General features: G+C 47.0%; 1 protein-coding gene across 3 annotated transcripts in view; it reads right to left on the bottom strand.

The window, feature by feature from the left end:
* The window catches only part of LRP8 (LDL receptor related protein 8), a 411845-nt gene that overhangs the window by 19446 nt on the left and 366545 nt on the right, over positions 1 to 25854 (bottom strand). For all 3 annotated transcript variants that reach the window (XM_054036543.1, XM_054036544.1, XM_054036542.1), the window contains 5 exons: positions 15558 to 15680; positions 15062 to 15184; positions 11652 to 11771; positions 11399 to 11524; positions 7448 to 7619 (listed from right to left, as the gene is read on the bottom strand). In XM_054036543.1, the coding sequence (XP_053892518.1) occupies positions 7448 to 7619; positions 11399 to 11524; positions 11652 to 11771; positions 15062 to 15184; positions 15558 to 15680 (664 nt within the window). The remainder of the gene's footprint in view (positions 1 to 7447; positions 7620 to 11398; positions 11525 to 11651; positions 11772 to 15061; positions 15185 to 15557; positions 15681 to 25854) is intronic.

Genomic DNA, 25854 nt, shown 5'->3' with positions numbered 1-25854 from the left:
TGATGTATAGCCACATGTGCATGGTTCAGAAAATGTGTTGGGATCCTTCAGAATTAAAGGTTCTTGGTTGGAGATGACATTTTCTGCTGCCCAGTGTCTCCCTCAATTCCTGATGTCTGGGCTGCTCTGCTCACTCTTGCAGCTCATAGAGGCAGAGCGGCGTTCTGATGCCTCCACTTTGGCCATGCCCATTCTGCTCCTGCTGGTGGCCGGATTCTCTGCCTCGTGTGGATAGCAGTTTCAGTGCTGCTGCTGTCTCATCTGCCTAATGGTTTTGTTTTTTTTACTACTTTTTGGAGCAGCGGTGAGCAGTGTTCTCCCTCGCTAGCCCCTTTTCCCCCCAAGCCAGTTTTTAATCAGGTGGTGGAAACACATCCAGCCCCTCTGCTGCAGTGACTATGAGTTGGACAGGCAGGTGGGATCCCCTACCCACCAGAGCAGCTGCGACTCTAACATGGGAAAAATGGACTGGGAGTCTCTGGGCAGAGCAGGGAGAAGCTCCGAGGATGAGGAAGATACTTTTCAGCTGACTCGCGGTAAGTCCCAAGGTGTCCTTGGAGAACAAAGAGGGGAGACTTGCAGGACCCAAAGTCTTAAAATGGGTCCTGTGGGAGACCCCTGATTGGGGTGACACACATGACTTGCATCCTGGGAGAGGAGATGAGGGATGGCCAAAAGGTTGAACACTTTTTGGACACATACATGAAGCAGGTAAGGACACCATGCTTGCCTCAGCCAGGTCAGTACTATAAAGGATAACCGTGGCCTTGTCCTGTCTGATCTTGCTCATCACTCTTAGAATTAGAATTGGAGGGAATGCGTAGAACAGGACCTTCGTCCAGGGAAGGAGAGAGGCATCTCTCAGAGAGTGGTGACCTAAGTGTCCTCTTGAAAAGAATAAGGAGTACATCTTTGTTGCTGAATGTGGCGACTAGGTACACCTCAGGAAATGCCCACTTTTGGAATATCCTGTGAATAATTTGAGAGTCCAACTTCCATATTTAGTCCTGGGAGAAACGCCTGCTGAGCATATCAGCTGGGACATTCTGAACTCCAGGAAGATAAACTGCTGAGATCTGAATCTAATGGGCTGTAACCAGTTCCATAACTTGGGCACACAGGGACGGGGATCTTGGTCCTCCCTGTTTGTTGTTATAAAACATGCAAGCCACATTGTCCTTCATAATCTTGATTGATTTGCCCCGATCAGTGGTAGGAACTGAAAGCAGGCGTTCCTGACTGCCCTGAGTTCTAACAGGTTGATATAGAGACAGGCTTCCTCAGGTGACTATCTGCCCTGAGTTGTGAGGGTTTTCTCCCCACCCTAAAAGCAATGTGTCCGTTGTCACAGATAGTGTTGGAGCTGAGCAAATGAAAGTAATGCCTGCGCAGACACTGAGTTCATTTTTCCACCAGTCTAGGAAGTTCTTCGTCTGGAGGGGAACCGTGACCCATGTCCAAGCTGTGTCTGGTTGAGAAATAGATCCTTCTGAATCAGCCTTGAAAGCAGAGGAGTCATAGTCTTGCATACTTGGTCACAACGGTGCAAGCTGCCATATCACCAAGAGCTGCTGCAAACAGTTTCTTATTGTGGTAAGGGGGCTTCCTTGAATTGTCCTAACCAGGTTTGCCAAAGTTATGAATCTGTCTGTGGGAAGGAAGGCCCTGGTTGCCAACAAATCCAAATATGCCCCTATGAATTGTATTCTTTGTTCAGGGGCTATTGTGGATTTTTTTAAGTTTAGCTGCAGACCTAATTCCTGGAGAGAGGGCTGTCTGAGTGGAAGTTAGTACTGCTTCATAAAGATTGGCCCTCAAGAACTCAGTCATTGAGTTACAAGAAAACTAAAATTGCTTCTCACCAAAGGTAGGCAGCTACTACTAGTAGTACCTTTGAGAATACTCTTGGGGCCAAAGAGAGGCCAAAGGGAAAAACTAATCTTTGAAAATGAACCTGGCCCATGGTGAAACGTAGATATTTCCTGTCTGCAGACTGTATTGCTATATGGAAATAGGTGTCCTGTTGCGTTAGAGCCAAAAACCAATCTCCTGCCTCTAGAGATTATAGCTGCCAGAGTCACCCTCCTGAACTTTTGAGACTTTAAAAATTTATTCAGCCATCGTAGATCTAAGATTGGTCTTCACCATCCATCTTTCTTTGGCATGAGAAAATACTTGGAGTAAAACCCTTTCCCTCTGTGAGGGGATGGGACTGGTTCTATCGCTCCTAATTGAAGGAGAGAGTGTACCTCTTGGTATACTCAGGATAGCCTCGTGAGAGGGATCCCTGTAGAAGGATGGGGAAGGGAGGTGGGAGGGATGTAAAGGGGATGATGTGGACCAATGTTATAGCTCGCTTGTCTGTTGCAATACACTGCTAGGCCTTCTGGAAATGGGAAAGGTGGTCTCCAAAACAAGGAAGCTGGGCAAAAGGTTGCAGCTTGCAAACTAGAGGTGAGGGAGGAGTCGAGCCCTCCACCAACCTGTCAAAATTATTGTTTCAGTTATGACTGGGTCCTCACTGAAGGAGGATGAGCAGCTCCTTTCCTCTTGAGTTTCTGTCTCTTTCTAGTCGGCTCAGTGGTTCTGCGAACTCCAGAGAACTAGGCTGGGTGCGATTTCTTGGTAGTTTGAGACCTGCTAAATCTCCTCTTGTTTGTAGCAGAGTATATACCCAGAAACGTCAATCTGGCCCTGGAGTCCTTCCGCGTGTGCAGGTATTCGTCTGTAGTCCCTGAGAAGAGCTACTGACCATCAAACGGGAGGTCCTCAACAGTATTCCGAACCTCTCTTGGGAGCCCCGACAGCTGGAGCCATGACGCCCTACATATGACAACCGCTGTGGAGATGGATCCAGCGGCAGTGTCTGCAGCACCCAAGGACACTTGGAGAAAGGTTCTGACTAATAACGGACCCTCCTTAATGATGGCCTGGAAGTGCTCTCTATGCTCCCGTGGAGGATGTTCAGTAAAGGTTGCAAACTTCTTGTAATTTGTGAAGTCATACTTGGCCTTGATTGCCTGATAGTTTGAGATCCAAAATTGGAAGGTCACAGATGAGTATGCCTTTCAGCCAAAAAGGTCTAACCTCTTCTGGTCCTTATCATAAGGGATAGACCAGGAGTAATGCTGTTTACCCCACTTTTTTACAGCATCCACCACTAGGGAATTAGGTGGGGGAGTGGGAAAACAAAAATTCTGAGTCTCTGAGGGGAACATAATATTTCTTATCTGCCCATTTACAAGTTGGCAGAATGCTGGCAGAAGTTCGCCACACAATCTTTGCTGGATACAGGAGTGCTTCATTAATGGGTAGCACAACCCCAGTGGGTATCACCCACTGCAGAATGTCCAGGAGTTTGTGTTGTGAGACTTTAACCTCCTCAAGAGATATCTGGAGGGGGTCAGCCACCCTCTTCACAAGGTCCCAGAATTGGCTGGAATTTGGCAAATTGCTGCTGATACGCTGTCCAAGGATCCCAGTATGGCCATTCGTGGGGTCCATATGGGAGAGGGGGATGGCACCCAGGACTTGGTCACATTTACTAGTTGTAAATGCTACCAAATGCAGTATTCTGCCATCTTAGTCAAGTCAGCATTTAGGGTGCATTCAAGTTCTAGGAATGACTGTGCTTGGACGCCTAAGCAAATGTCATCTGTGTACATGGACTTGTGGAGCTGGGTAAGCAAGAGGTCATTTGTGTACAGATTGAAAAGCAACAGTGCCAGCACAGAGCCTTGGGTAAACCACTGGTTTGTCTTTTCCACATGCTAACTCTTGTCTTCCATGTGCACTTGGAAACATCTGTTGTGGAGAAGGTCAATGATGTTGACTACCTATTCTGGGAGTGCTCTTGACAATTTGACTGAGAGCCCCAAGCACCAGACCACGTCATATGCTGCTGTCAGGTCCAGAAATATGGCTCCTGTCTTCTGTTTTTTCTGAAAACCATTTTTGAAGAATGTTTTCAAAGCTAGCACTTGATTGAAGGTGCTCTGACCTGTCCAAAAGCCTGCTTGCTTAATGCTGAGCACTGATTCCACTTCTGGGAGATACGCTGGAGAATGAGATTCTCCGGCACCTTGAATGGCACAGACAACGGGGAGGGATATCAGTTGATAACTTGGAATATTATGTGACTCTTTCCCCAGTTTCAGGAGAGCAATGACTTTTGACATTCACAATGTCTTTGGAAGTCACTCTTTGTGAAGAACTGCACCAGTCACTGATAAGCACGAGTCCCAAGGTGCTTGAAAAACTCTGGCAATATGTTGTCATAGCCAGGAGCAGTGACACAACTACTATCACTTACGATTTGGTCTAACTGTGGCTGTGAATGACTATATGTGTTGCTGAGTCTCTGACAACTGGAAGCTTGGTTTGGTATGCCAGGTGGTTGGCTTAGGGATGGTGGTTGCTAAGCTTTGTCGAGACAGCAAATAAAATTCCAGCATTTCCAGCTGAAGTGAATGATGTCTAGATTTCAAGTAGTCTTCCCATTGTGCCTGTCTAGCAGCCTCCAGTGACTAGATTACGTGATCAGCAATATCTGGGTCAGCAGAGGATCCCTACTGACCAAGCAGTTTAGTACCATTCAGCATGAAGGCACAGCATGTAGACTGGACGGTGGTTGTGCAATATGGATGCACAGGCAGCTTTGAAGATGGCTTCTCAGAATCGACTGAAAGCTTCGTAGACCAGATGATGCGTGATGGTATGGAGATGACACTTTTCTAGAGCATCTGTGTACTTCTTCCTGTCTGCCTTCCTGAAGTTCTATCTCAGTTTGTCAAAGGATCTAATGATTGGGAGTTGTAGGCCAATGTGGATAATGGAAGGTCTTTCAAGCCAAAACATGATGCAGGTTGGGAGTGACCATCCATGGATGACATCCAGCATAAATCAGGAGAACATTTTCTTGCCAGTAATTATTTGCTATATCACTTGCTTACATCCTGCTATGGCATCTCAAATTAATTACAGATTACAGTTCCCTGTAGAATGTGGCAAGTGGAGTTCGGCTCCATCACTGATGGGGCACCAAGGTCTTTTTCATGAACAGTATTCAGTATCAGTGCAGATGTTATATGTTAAACAGAAGAGTTAACAGCTAATAGGTGATTATGGCACAAAATCTCATTGTGAAGATCTAAGGCTTGTGGAAAAGCTAACACAAACAGGAGTAAAAGAGACAAATGTCCTGCTGCTTTGCCAGAGAACAAACTCTTCATGTAGCCACGAGAAGGGCATGGGCACCTATCTGAACTCTGGAGGTATTCGCTGCCAGTGTGCTTCAGAAGTAGCAGTGTGTGTTAAATAAATCTCTGTGTATGAATGTGTAACCCTTACCCACCCCAGATACACATTTTCTAGAATATCAGACTTTCAGAGTGAAATCCCAGTGTCCATCCCAACCATCTTCCTATTTTCACTGCCCCACTGTGCTCACAGGGCTACTTACATACCTGCCTAGCCACGTCATTACCTCATCACAGCTTGGGCAAATTTCCTACCCCTGGAATCTGAGCTACTGCAGCCTACAGACACCCTGTAGCTCTGTTACTTACTGAAACTAGCAAACCGCCCTCTGATCATTAGCTGAAAACCAGAACAAATCACTATAGATGCTGCAATAGGGTGCAATACCAATGCAAATCAGAGTGCACACGAGGGAGGTTTGGTGCATAAATTAAATGCAGCTGCACTTTTTGATTAAACACACTACTAGCAAACGAATCTGGATACGGTGTTCCAGTGACACGCAGACTCATGTTTTCAGCAGGTGCCTGTTACATACTATGGGGATGGGTGCCATAAAAACACCTGGGGCGGGGGAGAGAGTGGAAAAAATGATGGTATGGTTTAAGGCACTGGACCAGAGTTTAGGAGTCACGACTCTGGATCTGCCCCAGATTTCCTGTGCAAGGTTGGGCAAGTCCCTTACGGCTGTATTCGCAATGGGGACATAAGCGATGCAATGCTGAATGTTGCAGCACCTGACTTTTAGGTGCCCTGCTGCTTAGTGGAATTCACAACCCCAAGTTAGGCACCCACCCAAGCTTCCTGTACAACGTCTGGGGAGAATTAGGCACCTAAGAATGGGATTCACAAAAGCCAGCAAGCTGAGTGGGGAGCTGTCTAAACTAGCCATAGGAAATACTGTGGGGAAGGGGTGAGGCCTAAGCCCTGCCCCTCAAAGGGAGTTAGGTGCCTAACTTCAGGCCTCCCTCTGCTCGAATCCACAGCTGTAAACCTTCTCCTGCATCACGAGCACCTAACTCTGTATGAAATACTTTAAATATTCACTGGAGCAGGGACTGGAACCTAGGTCTCCCAGGGAAGTGCCCTAGTCTCTGGACTACACAGTTGTTTTCACATCCTCTCTGGCCCAGTTAATGGTTAAGTATTTCATACACAATGGAGCAGCTTCAGCAGGAGAGACTGGCAGAGACTCATTCCAGGATGCGGCATAGCCCTGGAAGGTGGGAGACCTGGGTTCGTGTGCCTGATCCACATCAGGGAGAGGAGGCATTTGAACTCAGCTCTCCACAGCCTGGGTAAGTGCTCTAACGGCTGGGCTATTGGGAGAAGGGTCTGTGACACTGTCACCAAGTTTCACGTAGGATCTGATCTGTTAGGTGTGCTCTGAGTACCTAGGATTGGGTCCCACTGGTGGAAGAGGTGGGGAAACGCCACGTTTGTGAAATCTGCAGGGGCTTAGGTGTGAGGCGCCATGTTCCTCAGTCCTGTCAGGACTTAGGTGGCTGTGCACATGCCCACAAGTACAAATTTGGGCACCTAGGGATTTTATTGGTGGATACGTAGGCACCTACGGGCTTAGGCAGCAGCTGAGCAGTGGTTTTGTGAATATCAGTGTTGTCTAAATGTTGGACTTAGGCGGCTAAAGTGTCAGTTAGGTACCAAAATCCCATTTGTGAACATACCCCTTAGTCTCTGTGCATTCCCCATCTGTAAAATGATGATAATGACACTTCCTTTCTCCCATTATTTGCCTGTCTTGTGTATTAGACAGTAACCTCTTTGGGGCACGTCCTGTCTCTATGTTTTTGTGCAGTGTAGAGTACAGAGAGGCCCTGATTTCAGCTAGGGTTTCTCAACACTATTGTAATACAAATATATAACAACTACTCAGATAATATGCAAGCAAACTTGCAGAGGTATCTGTTGGTACCACAAAAATACTCTTGTAGTCTCAAATCAGGTAACTGGTCAAGTGCCTGCACATTTTTGTAGGCCCACTGAACATCTGGGCCACCATGTGTAACTAAATAAAAGGAGAGACACTCTATGGTCCTACGGATGGATGCTGCTCACCATGCCACTGTTCAATAGAATGGGGGCATCTTTACAGATCATCCGTACTATCAGTAGCATCAAATGAACGATACTATGTGTACCAGAATCCATCCCTGCCCTGGCCCATTACCTGTATATCTTTCTGTAGAACAAATCACACCAGTATATCCTGTTTGTTGCCACCTCCACATCCAAAGCCACCACATTCTTCAGCATGGGGATGATGCGAGAATAGTCCCTTTTCACCAGATCTATCTTGCGTACCTCATGGCGGTTGGTGAAGATCAGGTATGGACTCTTGCCTATCACAGAAAACAAACAGGCCTGGCTTTTATTTTACCAGCTGACTTGACAGCAGAGGCCTAAGTGCCACATCCAGTTCTCATTATGCAGGGCCTACCATTGAGGGTGATCTCACTGAAGCCAATGGAATCACGCTGCCTGCTTATTTGCAGTTCTATCCCGTGAGGGAGTTTTACTGTGTACCAGAAGCAAATGTCACCGTTTCCCAGAGGGGGGAGCTGTTACATCAGAACAGGAAGAGTCTGAGCAGCAGTGGCAACATTTGCTCTTATTCTGCCCCACTTGCTAAGACGTCACAAGTGAAACACTGAGGGGTTTCTTTACTCTATCAGGGGTCATCGGCAGCCTTTCAGAAGCGGTGTGCCGAGTCTTCATTTATTCACGCTAATTTAAGGTTTCGCGTGCCAGTCATACATTGTAACGTTTTTAGGTCTCTTTCTATGAGTCTATAATATATAACTAAACTACTGTTGTATGTAAAGTAAATAAAGGTTTTTAAAATGTTTAAGAAGCTTCATTTAAAATTAAATTAAAATGCAGAGCGCCCCCCGGACCGGTGGCCAGGACCCGGGCAGTGAGAGTGCCACTGAAAATCAGCTCACGTGCTGCCTTCGGCACACATGCCATAGGTTGCCTACCCCTGCTCTATAGGATACATTTTTAACTCTAGGTTGTAGGGTCCGATTCTGGTTGCTCGTGCCTGGATGAGTTCGGGGGCTGGAAGCCAGCAGGCACAGCCATCCCTCCCCAGCTTGTGCAGGGGGCAGTCAGAGGCCTCCTCGGGGTTGCATTGCCTGAGTACAAAGTGCAGAGGGACATTAGTGCTGTATCCAAGTAGATGGGCCCATGCCTGGCCACCGGAGACTGGCTCTGCAGATAGCACATCTGGCACCTCCTAACAGGAGGGATGGGGAACACTTAAGTGTGCTCCAGCAGAGCTCTTGGACTCACTCAGCTGGTGTCTGTCCTTTGCAGGCATGAAGCCTCTGGCCCCGACAGCTCATGTCAAATGTAATGGCATCCACCTCTACTGGGGTTGTGGTACTAAGGCCACAGGCCAGCCCAGAGATTCTAGCAGGAACTGTCAAATTGATTTTTCTTATGACAAAGTCAGGAGAGATGGAAACATATTATCTATGTTATTTTCCTCAGGAAAAACTGTATGCATCTCAGCTTCCTTTGTGACGGAGTACTTACTCAAGCAAACCTCCCATTGCAGGGAGTGTAGGTATGATAAAGGGATGAGCACTGCTTGTAAGGACCGGGAGATATGTGCAGTCAGTGATCCTCAAAACCAGCAGAAGCGGTGAATAATTCTGCATATTTTCAGTGTGTTGACCTTTAACCTCAGCTCAGGGGATCAGGTAAATAAACGTTTATATCTTAGATAAAGTGAAGATACTTGCTAAATTAGTGCAAATTAAACTAAAGCTATAATGCAAGCAGGAGTAAGCCAAGAAATTAAAAGTTCATTTTAAAATGGGCTTTTCAGTGAGCCTGAAGCCTAGTATTTAGCTTGAGGCTACTGGTAGTAATAGTATACGGTCACATTAGGTCTAGTAAGAATTAACATAAGTAAGTAACCTTGAGTCAGAAAATGTAGCCATATATATCTTCTGATAAACTGTCTTGACTCCTTAACTTCTATCTGCACAAATGTGTACAATTGTCGGACCCCCAAAATGGGTAGCAGGCATCACAAATATGGACAAAAAGCCAAAACCTAATCAAATGTGATCTTAGAAATAGGTAGGTGTAAGCAGAGGTGGATTAAAGTTTGGTGGGGCCCTGGGCCAGAGCAAGTGGGGGGCCCCTCCCCGCCCTTTCTGCCTGCGGTCCCGCCCCAATTTCGCCCCTTCTGCCTGCAGCCCTGTCCACGGGCCCACCCATTCTGTCCCTTCCCCCTGTGTCCTTGCCCTGTTCCACCCATATTCTGCCCCCCCACACTATGGTCCCCCGTTTGCTTCTTTCTGCCCTGCCCCCACTGCAACCCCAAGACCGGAGAAGCTCTGTGCCCTCGCCACGGCCCTAGGGCCACAGTGGGAAGTAAGAGCTCCCCCAGCCCTTAGCAGGGAGCTAGAGTTCCTCCAGTCTCAGGGCCGCAGATGGGGTCCCCACACTGGGGCTTCCCCTGCCACCTAGCGCTGCTGCTGGGGAGCGAGGTTGGGGTGCAGGGGCTTCCCCCACCCCACCCGCCCAGTAATCCTGCCAGGGAGTGGGGTCGGGGCGTGGGGGTGCCCCTTTTTCCAGGGCCTCCTAATTGGCCAGGGCCCCTGGACACAGACCCCATCATCCCAGGAGCTAATATTCCACTGGGTGCAAGGAATAAGTGCATAAAAGGGGCTCAAAACCAACCCTCAGCAGGAGTGACAACCTTAATCTCACCCTAAGGGGAACCCAAATTCGTGAGTATACCCGATGAGGAGTCTGCTATTACTCTTGTTTTTCTAGTTCTGTGAGTTTTGTTTCTATTGATCACAGTATTAATAAAACTCATAAAGTCTCTCTGTGTGTGTCACCAATCGTCATCGTAATTAATCTCTACGTAGTCCCCAAAGAACAAACCGATTAGTGACAAGTGCATTCTGCACCTCAAATTAATCATCAGGCTACAAGTGGGAGCTTTGCTTGAGTAAGGCCTGCATGATTTAGCTCAATGTCTCCTATTTTCACTGGTGAGAGGTCACTGCCTAAAAGACTTGAACTGAGGGGAAAATACTTAAGGAAAGAGTGAGTTTATTGAGTTACCCAGCTCCTACTTGGAGGCAGAGGCACCCTGCACCATGTGGGATGCATGGCACAGAGGGAACATTGGGAAGGGAAAAAAGAGCTATACAGGAGGAAGCTGAACAAAGGTTCCATTTGGAGTTCTAAAAATGTGATCCCCACCTCTACCCCCCAAGCCTGATAGGGCTCTCCCAGCAGGCACTCTGGCCTTAAAGCTGCCCTGCAGAGACCCCGAGGGGGACGGAATGTCTGAGAAGGAGCAGAAGGGTGGGTCCTAGGACAACCCCTAGGTGGCAACTCCAGCTGCCCCCAGACAGTGCAAGGAAGGGGCCCGGCCCGTACATAAAGTCTGCCAGACACGCTGATGTTAAGGACTTTTTACATACAGTATATTAGGTATAATAAGAAAACTTATTTGGAATTCCCAGGACAAAACTTTCCTGAGCCAGCTCCCCCAGGAAATCACTCCCCCAAAGGCCAATCCCTTCCATGAAATGATATTCAATGTGGCTGATCCTAGACCTTTTATAATATAGCTTTCCAGCTCCCTGACATTAGCATATTTTCTTTTGCAATGAGCTGGGACATTTGTTTCTTCTAGAGCAAGTGAGCTGCTGCTCTGTTCTTTTTGAGATTCGTGTAAGAGGTTAGGGAGAGGTGGGGGGTGGGTCTGCTAGAAGGGCTGGCTAATCCACCTATTTTTGATTGTGTTCCTTTTTTCTTATTATTACTTAATTTTTGCTGCATTGTTTTTAACACCTGTCAAGAGACTTTTCTTTTTAGTCTCAGCTTCAACCTGCCAACTGCTGACTGTAATCTTGAGCTGCACACACTGCTAAAATATTCTGATCTGCATGATGAGTGGAGCTGTTGCCGTGGGACACATCTGCTGTCACTGTAGCAGTTTTGTATAGTTTTAAATGACTCCATTTGGCTTTTAATTTTCCTTTTGTCTCCTTTCCCCCAACCCTTGGCCCACGGACCCATGTTTCTTTATAACGCTCATACTGCTGGGTGAGTCAGGTTTGAGTGCTTGCCGGGGTTGCCTTACCTACGGCTTTGCAGTTCTTGGACAGGGTGTCCATCTCGTATCCCTCGTAGCATTCACATTTGTAGTCCCCCTTGTAATTAATGCAGATCTGGCTACAAGCGTCTGGATTCTCACATTCATCTATGTCTGAAAGGAGCGTTTGAAACCCATCAATAACTTGAAATCAAACCATCTGTGATGGAGCAATGCTGGAGTGACTATAATTACGTCTCTGTACAGTGAAACAAGAGACTGCCGTTTGCATGTAAATTACCTCCACACGTTTTTTTATCCAGAAGCTTGTATCCGGGAGGGCATTCACATTCATAACCGATCTTCAAGTCTTTGCATATGTGGGAGCACCCACCGTTGTTGATGGAGCATTCATTTTGTTCTAAAAGAGGCATACAGATTATTTAAGATAAAGGATGGTTTTTAATCACATTAAAAGGGGGTCGAGGTACCCAGAAATGTTTCAGTAGCTACCAGCTGCTGATGATTGGGAGCTGGCAGTATAGAGCGCACTAGTGACTTCACAAATAGAAAACACCCACCAAAATTCTCTCTTTCTCTAACATTTTAAAGTCCCTTTGGACTAGAATCCAGCGACCTAAAATGACTATGCAAATCAGAGACTCTGGGGACATTGTACAAAATTCTTGGGTTCGCAGTTCCCATCCAGTCCTAAGTCTTTTGCTTCCATGCATTAACTGTCAAGGGGCCTGAGAATTATCCCCATTTGACTTCCCCCTCTCCCTACTCTGGTGGCACATACCAAACTGTTTCCTTGAGCTGTAATAATCCATTCGAGGAGAGTCGTCTGACCCAATGGTCCCAGCTAACTGGGGAGAGTCTACGTGGTATTAGATATTCCCATCTACTACACCAGGGCAATCTATGCTGAGAGAGCCCCAGAATATACCAAGGTACAGTCCTTTGGAGATATTCCCACCTAATACAGATGTACAGTCTGTACACAGTCCCGAGCTAACAGGGAGATGTGGACAGTCTGACTGCTTACAGCCTAATCTAACTCATATGTACAGTCTATTCAGTGATAGTCCCATCTAGGACCAAAATGCTGTCTCATCAAATGCTGTTTTTCCCCCTTGTGCAAGAGCTGAAATTGAAAGAGTAGAATTATTGCATCCTCGTAACTATAACTGGAGAGAGGTTAAGGAAGGTTGTTTTCTTGACAGAAATAACATTTTGCTTGTTGTTCCAATTAACCTATACAAGGTGAAGTAAAATGTCTTCCTCTGTCTAGGATTGCTGATGCAGATGATGTGGGAGTTCTGGGCCACAGTGGTTCATTGGGGCATGCAGCCCATCAGCTTGAAGCTTTAATGTTATATACAGTCAGATTTATTTATTTATTTTTACTTCTTGCTTCCTTGGATACCATTGTGTAGCAGCCCAGCAGAACCATTAAACCAGTACCCTTGGAAGAAAATAAAAACAACAACAAGCCAATTAAAGTCAACGGGCTAGGAATACATTGCACCGGAAGAGACAGCATCTTGGCTGTAGCATGCTTCCACTTTCCTAACAAAGAAATAAGCACGTTATTAATAGCAGCAAGATCACTAAGCTCTGAGTAGCTGTCCACAGAGTCGTATTGTGTGCCATAGCTGTTCTTTGACATTTAGTAAATGGGTATTGCCTTTTACTATCCTTATATTGGCCTCTAGCCTATTAGACTGCGCGCACGTGCACACACACACTTCAAAATGCTACAGGTTATTGTAACTTAAACAAGGATTTGCATGTTAATCATACTTCTGGTTACCGGGGTGCTTTGTAGCATGGATATAAAAACAGTTCTCGGGCTCTGGTTCTCTCACTGCAGCTCTTAACATAGACCTAGAAGTAGGCCAAGTGTAGACACTACTCTGCTCAATTTTCTATTATGGAAGAGCAGCCAATTACACAAACTGGGGCCACATTTCCACCTGACAATTTAAATAAGATGACTAATAAAACTCTGTGTCGTTTGGTGCCTTTCTGAGGATCTCAAAGTGCTATGGAGAGGTTGCTAAGTACATTTACGCCCTGTTTTACAGACAGGGAAACTGAGGCAGGCAGTTAAATGACTTGCTCAAGGTCACACAGTGACCCAGTGGCTGGAATATAACTTGTATCTCCTGACTCCCACTTCCCTGTTCTAATTACCTGGATGTTGCTGGCAGCACCCCTTATGTCACAGCATGCGGGCGCCACTCCGGAGGGCGCCAGAGCTGGTTCCCTCCAGATACTGCTCAGGAAAAGCTTCCGGCACTGGTGCATGTGGTGAGCACACACATAATATGGAATGGACATGAGCAAGCACTCAAAGAAGAACAGCAATGTTAAATCACTGTCTCCCAAGCATACACTCACATAGACTCCTCTGTGCTGAGTCAGGTGTGCGTGTGTAATGCAGCAATGTTCATGGGCTGATGATGTTGGGTGGAGGTTGGGACCCTATGAGATCCCCCTGTACAGTTTCCCCCCCCCCCCTCTGTTTGGGTTGATACGGCACGACAGGCGGCACAAGTGGCATTGCTAGCCTTTGGCAGCTCTGGGATAAAGTACAAAAGTCAGCACTAGAACTTCAGACCTTGGTCTGGGTCATGTTTCCCTATTTCTGAATCAGGATTTGAAAGAAAGAAAAAAAATCTTCCTATCTGTGAAATATTTTTTCACTCCGTTACATTTTCTCAACTAGCCTCTTTGGACTAACAATCTTTGAGGCCAGATTATTGCTGGTTCCATGCAGGTGTGCAAGGGTGGAAGGGAAGAGCGCAAGGAGCCTGTCCCATACACCTTTGCATGTGAGCCAGCCACAATCACAGTCCTTGCACTGCCTGAGTGCTCCAAACTAGTGCTGCTGCTGGCAGTATTCTCCTACAAGGATGGGTGAAAGGTTCAATAACCCACCAATTTCCTGCACCAAGGAGTCCTCCAGGAAGAATGGAACTGCTCTTTGGTGGTGTGGTTTGGATTCTCGTGACCTTCTAACAATGTCTATGCAGCAAACAGGTGCTTATCAGAGATGTGCTTGTATGGCATCTGTGATTTTCACTAACTTGGAATCCAATGTAATTTTACACAGAGGGAATTTTTATCAGGCTCATTTGACACCATGCCCGTAATCCCTAATGAAAACCTCAATAACATAGAATCATAGAACTGGAAGGGCCCTCAAGAGGTCATCTAGTCCAGTCCCCTGCATGTAGAACATGGAACATGTAAAAACTGGAAATGGGAAACACCCATAGAACTCACCTATCTCACAATAATACTCAGCAAGCACTTTCTATCTTTAAAGCGTTTTACAAACACTAATTAACCCACACACCAGTAATTATCTGGTGTCAGGGGGGTTAGAATGTATGAGTTCCTTGCTCCTGTGCTCAGATCACACATCCCTCCATGAAGATCAAGTGCATTTCTTGGTGGAGGAGAGTGGAGCAAGCCTCCAGTCACACCTGTGCACGCCCAAAGACCTCAAAAAGCCAGAGAGCCCAATTCTGCTTCCATTTCTATCAGTGCAATGGGTACAGTGTATGCAGAGAGAGAGAGAGAGAGAGCGCAGCCAGGAATGGCATTAGCAGCCACATGTTGTTATTCTGCTAGTCATGAGCACCCGAGAGAGAAGAGGTTAACACAGCAGCAATAAGAGGAAAGAGGTGTGTACTGTACCACATTCTTTCACAGGCTCGTCAGACCCGTCCCTGCAGTCTCTATGTGAATCGCACACTTTGACTCCATCAATGCACTCTCCATTTTTACACTGAAACTTCCTGGGGCTTTCACACGTGGACTCTGTTGTGTTGGGCAAGAGAGGAAAGCGACTAAATTAGATTAGGGTCATGATAATGAAGACTGAACATCAAGCTTCAAGAGGTTAAAATTAGCAGCAATGAGATGGTGTTAAGCAAAAGAATATTTGGACTGAACATCATGCAGGATTATTATTTTTTCCCGAAGAGTGAGGTCTATTAGGACTTTGGAAAAGTTCCTAGGGAAGCCCCATTACTGGCATATTTTAAAATGCTCTATAAGGAACAACCCTGCATTGGCCTGGGGAGATGGAGCTAATAGGCCTTTTAAATCGCCAGTGCCTACAATGCGCTGACTGAGCTGGACTTCTTGTTGTACCATACACAGGCGTGTACGGTGCATTGGCTATACGTACCGTTAATGCAGCCTGCCTCATCGCTGTTGTCAGGACAGTCGTGTACCTTGTTGCACTGCTTTGCTCCATGGATACAGGTCCCGTCCCCACACTGGAACTCATCAGGGCGGCAGGTCACCAGTGCTTTAAAATGACACCATCAAACTGTTAACCAGTATGGATTTTAAATGGCTTCATACAATAGTCTTTAACCGCATACAAGCGACTCTTCATTTGGCTTATTAAACTGTACCTAACATGCTCCCTGGGCTCCTGGATGGGAGTGGGGGGGAAATAGGCACCTCTATAAGAAAAGTCCCAAAAAACGGGACTGTCCCTTTAAAAACAGGACATCTGGTCACCCTAATTATATGTAGAGTTCAGTGTGTATATTAAAGGGCTCAACAGAAACTCAGTAACTCTTTCTCTGTGCAGGGAGCTTTAAGATTTAACAAACCTGGGCTCAGTGAGACCAACAGGGGGTGGTGAGGGCTCGTCACTGAGAATGTCCTGCCTTTAGCCCTCAGGTGTTTAAACATGGCAGCTGAGGTGCTCCAGTTGATCTTATGGCAGAGCACGGGGAGTGAAGTGAGTCTCTAAGGTTAGCCAGGAACAGCCCTTATAGGGCAAAACCAATACCTCGAATAGCAGCCCAGAGCCAATCAGTGCAGACAATGGAGTTTTCCTGTCAGAAACAACGTTAAGCAAGTGGGCAGCCAAATTCTGTGCTCACAGAAGTTTGAGTGGTTTTCAGCTTCAGCCCACACGAGGTCCACTGCTGCACTCCAATTCAACGGAGACGAAGGACCGCGTGCCGACGCTGGCTACCGCACCTCAGCTTTTTATTTATTTTAGATTTAAAAAAGATTTTTTAAAAATACGTTTTGAAACATGTCCAGCCTGAGGTGATGGGCCAAATTCATCCCTGGTGTAACTCCACGAAAGTCAATGCAGTTATACCAGGGACCAATCTAGGACTGGAGATGTGAGTGTCAGAGATGCTGAGTACTCAAAAGTCAAACTGAAGACCAAAGGGAGTTGTAAGAGCTCAGCTGAGGGCCAGGCTCCGTGCTAAGTTACAGTCTGAAAACATCTTGGCAGACTCAGACCATGTTTCAAGCCCGGAGTTAATTTTCCTGGTCAGGTTATTACTGACTCAAAACAGGTCTTCATAACAGAAACATTAAGAAACCCCTCTGTTACAGAGGGCTAGATTCACAAGGGGGACTTGGGCTTGGCAACACTCGGTGCTACAATGCTGAACTTTTGAGCACCCTGCTGCTTAGTGAAATTCACAACCCTGAGTTAGGTGCTCAGGGTCCCTCCACAATGCTGGGGGAGAGTCAGGTGCCTGAGAAAGGGATTCACAGAAACCACCACACTGAGCTGCCAAAACTAGCCAGTAGGAAATGCGGAGGAAGGGGTGGGGTCTAAGCCCTCCCCCTCCAAGGGAATTAGGTGCCTAACTCCACCAGAGGGAGGCGTCTCCATCCACTTGGAATTCACAGCTCTGAACCCTTTCCTGGAGTTAGGCCCTAAGTCAAATCAGTCCTTTCTTGCAAAAAACCCAGGAAGAGGTGGAGGAAATGGTGGTGGCCCCCTTATGCTGAAAAGCCCAGGGGTTAGGGCACTCACCTGGGATGTGGGAAACCAGGGTTCAAATCAGGCAGGGTAGGGACATGAACCTGGGTCTCCCACAACATCCCAGATGAGTGCAGCTGACTGCTGGGCTGTAGTGCATAAAAGGTGATTGACACCACTGCTCCTCTGTGGCAGTGGTACCACATGTGGGAAGCATGTCCTGATGAGGCCCTGCAGCCAAGATAGGTGGGAGAATGACTGATTTGAAAATCCCACCAGGGCTGGGCATGAGCTAGAACACCAAGCTACTTGGTGGTGTCAGGACTTAGGTGTCGGTGTGCATGTCCACTGGCAGAAATGTAGGTGCCCTGGGGACTTCAGGCACCTATATGATTAGGCAGCAGCTGAGTCTGGTTTTGTGAATGCCAGTGGCACCTAAATGCTGAACTCAGGCACCTAAAGGGACAGGTAGACAACTACATCCCCCTTGTGAATCTAGCCCAGAGCCTCTATCTGAAGCAATGCCTTCCTCCAGGTTATGTTAAACAAACGGCCTCCATAGCTGGGACTCTCATTTATATTGATAATGAATAAGGCTACGATTAAGTCACGGAGGTCGCGAAAGTCATGGAATCCGTGACTTCCAGCAACCTCTGTGACTTCAGCAGTGTCCTCTGCTGCCCATGGGGGCCAGGAGCTGCAGGGGCTGCCAGATGCGGTCGGGAACCCCCAAACTTGCAGGCAGTGGGAAGGAGGGATAGCTCAGTGGTTTGAGCATTGGCCTGCTAAACCCAGGGTTGTGAGTTCAATCCTTGAGGGGACCACTTAGGGATCTGGGGCAAAAATCAGTACTTGGTCCTGCTAGTGAAGGCAGGGGGCTGGACTTGATGACCTTTCAGGGTCCCTTCCAGTTCTATGAGATAGGTATATCTCCATATTAAAAAAACAAAACAAAAAAAAAACCCTGAGCTCCCGGCCCCCAGAGCTATGGATGGTGAGGGTACCTCCCAGCTGACCCAGGAGCCGGTGGCACCCCTTGGCCCCTGAAGGTGGGGGGGAACCCCCAGCTCCCAGGCCCCCATGAGCAGCAGGGGACCCCCCCCAATCTGCAGAGGGCAGGTGTACCCTACAATCCCCCGCTGCTGCAGTTGGCTCCTAGCCCCTGCACAGCTGCCCCACTTCAGGTGGTGTGCGGACCCACAGATCCCCATTTTGTCCCAGATATTTTTAGTAAAAGTCAGACTAAAAATATCCGTGACAAAATCTTAGCCTTAACAATGAATACAGAAGCTCTATAGATGCTCAAGGGTAGCAGCTGCCAGTTTGATTGCAAAGGAGATCTACAGCTTCCTGGATATGTTACACACTACAGTTCAGAGGAGACCATCTTTCAAATGTTTCCTCAAAATTCTATTTAAGTAGCCAAACATTTGAAAGTCTTTACTGCAGTGTTTCTCCTTTGGGGGCTGAAGCCGAGTTTTACATGACAGAAAATCATTGCCGTGAATAGTTATAGGAGGTCAGAGCTGATGCTAATTCATGTAATCCAAAGCCACATAGTAGCATTTCCTTGACAATTTCACAAACTGTCTCTAAATACAGAAATTATGGCTTCTTCTTTGAATACTTGCTCATGTCCATTCCAATTTGGTGTGCGCGCGCCGCATGCATGATTGTCGGAAGGTTTTTCCTCTAGCGGTACCCATCAGGTCGGCTGTGGAGCCCCCTGGGGTGGCACCTTTATGGCACTGTATACAGGTCCTTGCTGACCCGCTGCCTGCTCAGTTCCTTCTTACCGCCAGTGATGGTTGTTGGAGCAGCTCGGTCTTGTGTATTGCAAGTGCCTACTTAGAGGTCTTTCTTCGAATAGTTGTAAATCGTCACCCAGTAGTGTTAATTAAATTAGTTGAATAGTACTTAGCTGGAAGATCTTCCCCGATTCCCTTTCCCCCGGATTGGGGCATGCCTCGGTCCCAGGGTTTAAGCCCTGTGAGAAGTGCCTGCAGCCTATGCCAGGTGGCGATCTGCACGAATCCTGCCTCAAGTGCCTCGGGGAGGGTCATCAGGCGGATAGGTGCAAGATTTGCAGGGGTTTTAAGCCCAGAACAAAGAAGGAGAGAGACTCTCGCCTGAAGCGCCTCCTAATGAAATCTGCACTTCGCCCACAGCCTCGATGCGCAGCGCACCGGCGCGGGAACCCTCGGCACTGAGGAAGGACTCGGGTAAGGAGCATCGGCACCGCTCTCCGGCCCCGAGGCCCAGCTCCACCTTGCGGCACCATTCACAATTGCCAGTGCTGCATAAGACGAAGAAGGTGGTCAAGGGCTGCTCGCCGGCATGGCACACTAGTGGGGTGTGTCCTGTGTTGGGACACCCCAAACCTGGCCTGCAAGTCCTGCAGCCGTCGCGTCCGGCCGTGACAGGGGGGCCGTCGAGTCTGGTGCGGGTGGGCTCTCTGGTGCCGGAGCACTTGGAGGGAGAAGACCTCGATCCTCCCACCACACCGGACACATCTGAAGCCGCATGGGATCTGAGCGCCATGACGGCTCAATCCCCAGGCCCACTGGCATGTGCCCCGGCACTGCCACCTATCATGGCGCCGACATCAACGGCTCCGACAACAACGGCACCGATGGCGGCACCGCCCCCCATCATCGCCCTGGGAATCCACACCCTTGCTCCGCAGAGGAAGCCCTTCAAGCCCCAGCCTCCACTATGCTGCTACTCGGGGAGCACGAGGCAGGACTTCAATAGAAGGAGGGGCAGGAACAACAGGAGGAGGCCATAGAGATCCTCCTCTGACCAGGGCCACGGTTTGTCCAAACAGCCTCCTGGCCCTAAGCCTAATTTCTGAAGGTGCGCCCGAAGACAAGCCCCAGTCCATCTCCCCCTTTGCGAACCATCTGTCCCACTTCTACTGTGCCTGGGCCCAGATTACCTCAGATCGCTGGGTACTAAGTATGGTAGAGATGGGATAGTATATCCAATTCTGTTCCCTCCTGCCCTCCCTTCCCTGTCCCTCTTCAGGGACCCCTCTCACGAGCAACTTCCTTTACAGGAGGTGAAATCACTCCTCGGTCTCGGGACGATAGAGGAGGTTCCTCAGGAGTTCAGGGGAAAAGGGTTCTACTCCCAATACTTCCTCATCCCCAAGGCCAAGGGTGGGCTCAGACCTATTCTAGATCTGTGAGACCTCAACATATTCATAAAGAAAGCGAAGTTTTGCATGGTCTCCCTGGCCTCCACCATTCCTTCCCGGGATCCAGGGGACTGGTACGGCGCCCTCAACTTGAAGGACGTGTACTTCTGGACATCTTCCAGAGGTGGGGCTTTCCCCACTGGGACCTATTCGCAACATGGAGCAACAGGAAGTGTCAGTGCTTCTGCTCCTTCCTGAACCACAGCCCAGGTTCTATCGTGGATGTGTTTCACCTGTCATGGGCGAATCATCTGCTCTATGCGTTTCCACCCTTCCCTCTCATACACAGGGTTCTCCTCAAAGTCCGCCTGGATAGGGCCTCATTGATCCTCATAGCACCAGCGTGGCCCCGCCAACACTGGTTCACCACGCTGTTGGACCCATCAGTGGACAGGCCTGTAGCCCTTCCCTTGTTCCCAGACCTCATCACACAAGACCACGGCAGGATACGACATCCGACCCTGGAGTCCCTCCACCTCACAGCGTGGAAGCTTCATGGTTAAACCAGTCTCAACTTCAGTTCAGGGGGTCCTTCTCCGAAGTAGGAAGCCCTCTGCTCTTGCCACTTACTTCGCCAAGTGGAAGCGGTTCTCGATTTGGTCTATGCAGAAAGGTAGTCCTCCACCACAGGCCTTGATCCTGTTTATTTTGGACTACCTGCTCGACTTGAAACGGTAGGGGTTGGCGACCTCTTCGATCAGCGTACACTTGGCCGCCATCTCTGCCTTTCACCCAGGGGTGAAGGGTAGGTTGGTCTTTGGAAACCTGATGGTAGGCTGCTTCCTCAAGGGGCTGGATAGACTGTATCCTCAGGTGAGGCAGCATCTTCCTCCCTGGGACCTCAATCTAGTCCTTGCCAGGCTTATGTCCCCCCGTTTGAGCCCATGGCAACATGTTCCTTGCTCTACCTATCTTGGAAGGTAGCTTTCCTCATGGCCATCACTTCAGCCAGAAGGGTCTTCGAACTCAAGGCGCTGACATGTGAACCCCCTTACACTGTCTTTTATAAAGACAAGGTGCAACTATGCCCACACCCTGCGTTTCTCCCTAAAGCAGTCTCTCAATTCCCTAGAAATCAGGACATTTTCTTACCTGTGTTTTTCCCCAAGCCGCATGCCAATAACAGAGATTGCATGCTTCATTCATTGGACGTCCTGGCTTTCTATATCGCCCGCACAAAGCCATTTCGGAAGTCCCCACAGCTCTTCATCACTGTTGCAGAGAGGATGAAAGGGCTTCTCATCTCCTTCCAACGTATATCATCCTGGATCACGTCGTGCATCAGGACTTGCTATGACTTGGCCAAGATTCCGGCCCCAACATTGACGGTGCACTCTACAAGAGCTCAAGTGTCATCTGCCGCTTTCCTGGCTCAAATGCCCATTCAGGATAAATGCAGGGCAGCCAAATGGCCCTCTAACCATACCTTCACCTCGCATTATGCAATTTTGCAACAGTCCAGAGATGACGCAGCGTTTGGCAGGGCAGTACTGCAATCTGCAACCAGATGAACTCCGACTTGAGTACGGCTTGGGAGTCACCTGATTGGAATGGACATGAGCAAGCACTCGAAGAAGAAAAAACGGTTACCTACCTCTTGTAACTGTTGTTCTTCGAGATGTGTTGTTCGTGTCCATTCCACATCCCGCTCGCCTCCCCTTTGTTGGAGTATTCCGGCAAGAAGGAACTGAGCAGGCGGTGGGTCGGCAAGGACCTATATACACTGCCATAAAGGCGCCACTCCAGTGGGCTCCACAGCCAACCCGACGGGTACCGCTAGAGGAAAAACCTTCCGACAATTGTGCACACAGCTCACACACACCTAATTGGAATGGATATGAGCAACACATCTCGAAGAACAACAGTTATGAGAGGTAAGTAGCCATTTTTTTTAGATACCCCAAAAAGAGCCAAGAGACATTAAGTGAACTAGCAGTAAGTATCATAAAGTGCAAGCCATGGCACAGTATTATTCTTCACAGCATCATACGGGATGCAAAATACAGATTTAGGATGACTTCAGTTGACTGAACTCTATCATGTACAGAATTGCTGCATGACATTTTATATAGCAATGACAACTGTAGCACCTGTGGAGGCATGGGAGAAACCCAGAATTTATAAATACAATGTGACAAAATAAAGGCTGTGAGGTGGCTCTGTCCCCTCCTGCCCCAGAAAGAAGTCAAATCCACCCCATAAATGCACAAAGATAAACCTTTTGCAAAAAACCCTAAGGTAAAAAGCTTTCCCAAGTAATAAACTGTGTCCTACGAGCCACAGCTTTGTCACCATCAAATTCCAGAAACTAAGTAACTGTGAGACAGGTAAGTGGTTGGGAGACCTCAAAAGCAACATCTATGGACCTACTGGATCATCAGTTTCATTTTCTTCCTTATAGGTGGCACTCTTTCCTCTAACTCAGCAGTGAAGCAATTGCCCAACCCAATCCTACACTTATTCGAGTTAGTGTGATTTTTGTCACTCAGTTCAACTAGGGAAGGCCTGAAGTTTATCAAGTAATTTGGGACTCTCAAGATGAAAGGCTCTATGTACCTTGAATATATTTATTTAGTATTAGTAGTAATATTAGTAATATTAGTAACAATAATAAGACTCCCAAATTTAGGTTTAATTAAAAAAAAATAATTTTAACCAAACTTACTATAAAGAGAAATGTTTCCATTTAAAAAAAAATGAAATCAATTTGTAGGAAATCCAAACCCAATATTGTACAGCTGCAGGAGAATTTGAGGGGAAAATTGTTAACACCAGTTTAGTATCTTTATCCAAGCTGGACAGCAACATGCATAGATACTGATGCCAGATGGTGCAAAGACTTATGGAAAAAAACACTTTTGCAGTTTGAAAAGTACAGTGAGCAGATTAATTAACCAGAAGTTTGAAAAGTGTTCTGATTTTCACAGGTGCTGATCACCTGTACCTCCAACTGACCCACTGGGAACTGCACATGCTTAGCGCCTCCGAAATATGGCCACTGAGGGCCTCACATTTGGCATCCAACTCTTCTGACAATTTTGGCTAAGGTTTGTAATACAAAAGCCAAAGAAGTTAACATCAGCATAAAAGGAACCATAAAACTCCCCAGCCTGGGGTTCAACACAGTTCCTATAAACATGGTGTGGAGCCTAACCTTCCCGTGAGCCATATCCCCCACTGTCTCTCTAGTAGTCAATGTATTGCTCTGTCCCTGAACATCTGGGTAAGCGGAATGAGCAGCTGAGCTAAATTTAACTCCTTGGTCACCAAGGACCAGGTAGTCCCCTAAAACCTTACCGGAGGTGAAAAGAACAGTCCATTTTTAAAAATTCTTTCACTCTTAATTATCTAAGTGTGACAAGGGGAACAATTTAAAAAAATGTATCTGTACAATGTTCTTATAAGTACAACAGCATCATACCTGCAATGTTGTGGCAAAAGCTATCCTGGACCTGGTAGGCAGGCAAGGGGTGTGGAAGGCGGTGGAAGATTGGCCACAAGCCTTTTTATAACGAAACTGGGACATAATTCCATTTCAACATAATTGGCTGAGTGAATACAACAGGCCACCAATCAGGGGCATTCCCACAGCAACAGGATATCCTGTGTTAGAGAGGAGGGCTGTGTTTTTGCAGAGCTTTGTTTATATGCACCAGCTGTTCAGAAAATTGCAAGGCTATTTCGGAGGCTTAAATCAATGGAATCTCAGCACTTTTATAGCTCCTCTTCAGTTCCACAAAACAGAAACAAAGCAAGAACCTGTTAAATTAACTGCTACACATAACACAACTATGCTTTACATTTGCAAATTCTGGACAAAAAGACAAGCTGCTCAAATTCAACATGCACATTCCAGGCTTAAAGCTGGTATTCGCCTTGCCAATTACTCCCGTGTCTTTAATGACGCACATGGGGATTTGCACCAAACAACTTCCATCTGAGGCATTTATTACCTTTTAAAAATAAAGTCACTTTGCAGTTTTATGGCAATTTTCACGTGCGTTTCTCAAAGCACTTTTCAGACATTAACTAAGCCTCAAGATACGTCCTATTTTGTGGATGGAGGGACTGAGGCATAGAGTTGGAAGTGACACGAAAAGACAGTTGTAGAGTCAGGATTAGCTCTCAAGAGCCCTGATTCCTAGTTATTTGTTCTAAGCACTGTCCAATATTCCCCTTCTGTATGAACAACCTATATTTCAAAGGAGAACTTTTAAGATAACAGGTCTGGATTGTGAGGCTGATAAATCCAAACTATAGATTATATTAGAAAAATACATTTTGAGTGTATTTATATGAATTCAGGAAAAAAACAACTGCCACAAATTCCTTGAGCCAGCCCATTCTATCCTATTTATTTTCTCTCTCTCTGCCAAAGCATTTTTACTAGTTGTCGCCCTCAGTGGGTAGCCTACTCTTTCATTCATCCAAAATGGTTATGACAACAAATGATTGATGCTGGCCTCAAGGCAGATTTTTTTAAGTGGTTAATATCCCTCTATTATGTATAATACAAAAAACCCATTAGCTCCATGTGCAAAATTGACATCTTCAGTCCTGAACTTAATCGAATCAGATCAAATCTGTGGTATTTTTAATATACCTATTGTAGAGGTATCAAAGCACCAGATGATGGATGCCATGTCATATATTTGTAACTTCTTCTGTGTCTTTAATAAAAAAAAGACTTAGAAAGTTGAGAGAGAGAAGAAAACCTCAGCTGTCTGGGCCAGATCCCCAATGCGTGTAAATCAGTAGCTCCACTAAAGTGATTTACAACAGCTGAATATCTGATTCTTTGTTTCCACAATTGTTTGTTTAGCAAATTCAGATCCTTTTGTTTTACAAGGGCATCGACAAACTGTTTAGTTCTCCACCGTCACTTTTCAAGCTGTGTAATAGATGGCAGGTTTATATTTGAGGTGTGTGCTTCAGACCACGCACCAGCTACCGTCACCGCCTGGGTGCAGCTTTTTTATGGTTAGGAGCCACACTGGTTTAATCTAGGAATGATCAGTTAAACACACAGATACCCACACCCAGAGCAACAGATCCCCTCTTCTCTGGTGCATTAAGGGTCTCCTTTCCCACTACATACAGTTCTAGCGGACTAATTATACTGTTATTCACACTGGTTTTACCTGAGCAGAACTTCACTTACGTCAATGGAGTTACTCCTTATTTACATCGCTACAAGTGAGAGGAGAATCAGGACCTGCATGTGTCAAGGAGCCCTCCACAGAAAGGATGGTGTAATAGTCCCTGTGTTTCCTGGAGCCACAGGACCAAACCCAGTGGTGGCAGCTCTGCTGTTCATCCCTTTCTGGTAGGTAAACTGAACATCATGCAATTTGCTGTATATGGATTGACCGCAGGAGACCTTGTACACTAAAATTCCTGCCTTCTGAACATGAATGTTAAAGGTTCCAAGGCACTTTCCAAAGAAGTGGGAGTTTGCCCATCTCCTTGGCCAAATTTCTTCTTTCCTTCACTACTGTGCAGCTATGCACTAGCTGGCAGTCATCATTCCCCCAGAGG

This window comes from Malaclemys terrapin, chromosome 8 (genome assembly GCF_027887155.1).
Source record: "Malaclemys terrapin pileata isolate rMalTer1 chromosome 8, rMalTer1.hap1, whole genome shotgun sequence".
In the NCBI taxonomy this organism is placed as follows: Eukaryota; Metazoa; Chordata; order Testudines; family Emydidae; genus Malaclemys; species Malaclemys terrapin.
Note: the sequence above shows the minus strand (reverse complement) of the source record. Positions and strands in the feature narration are given on the sequence as shown.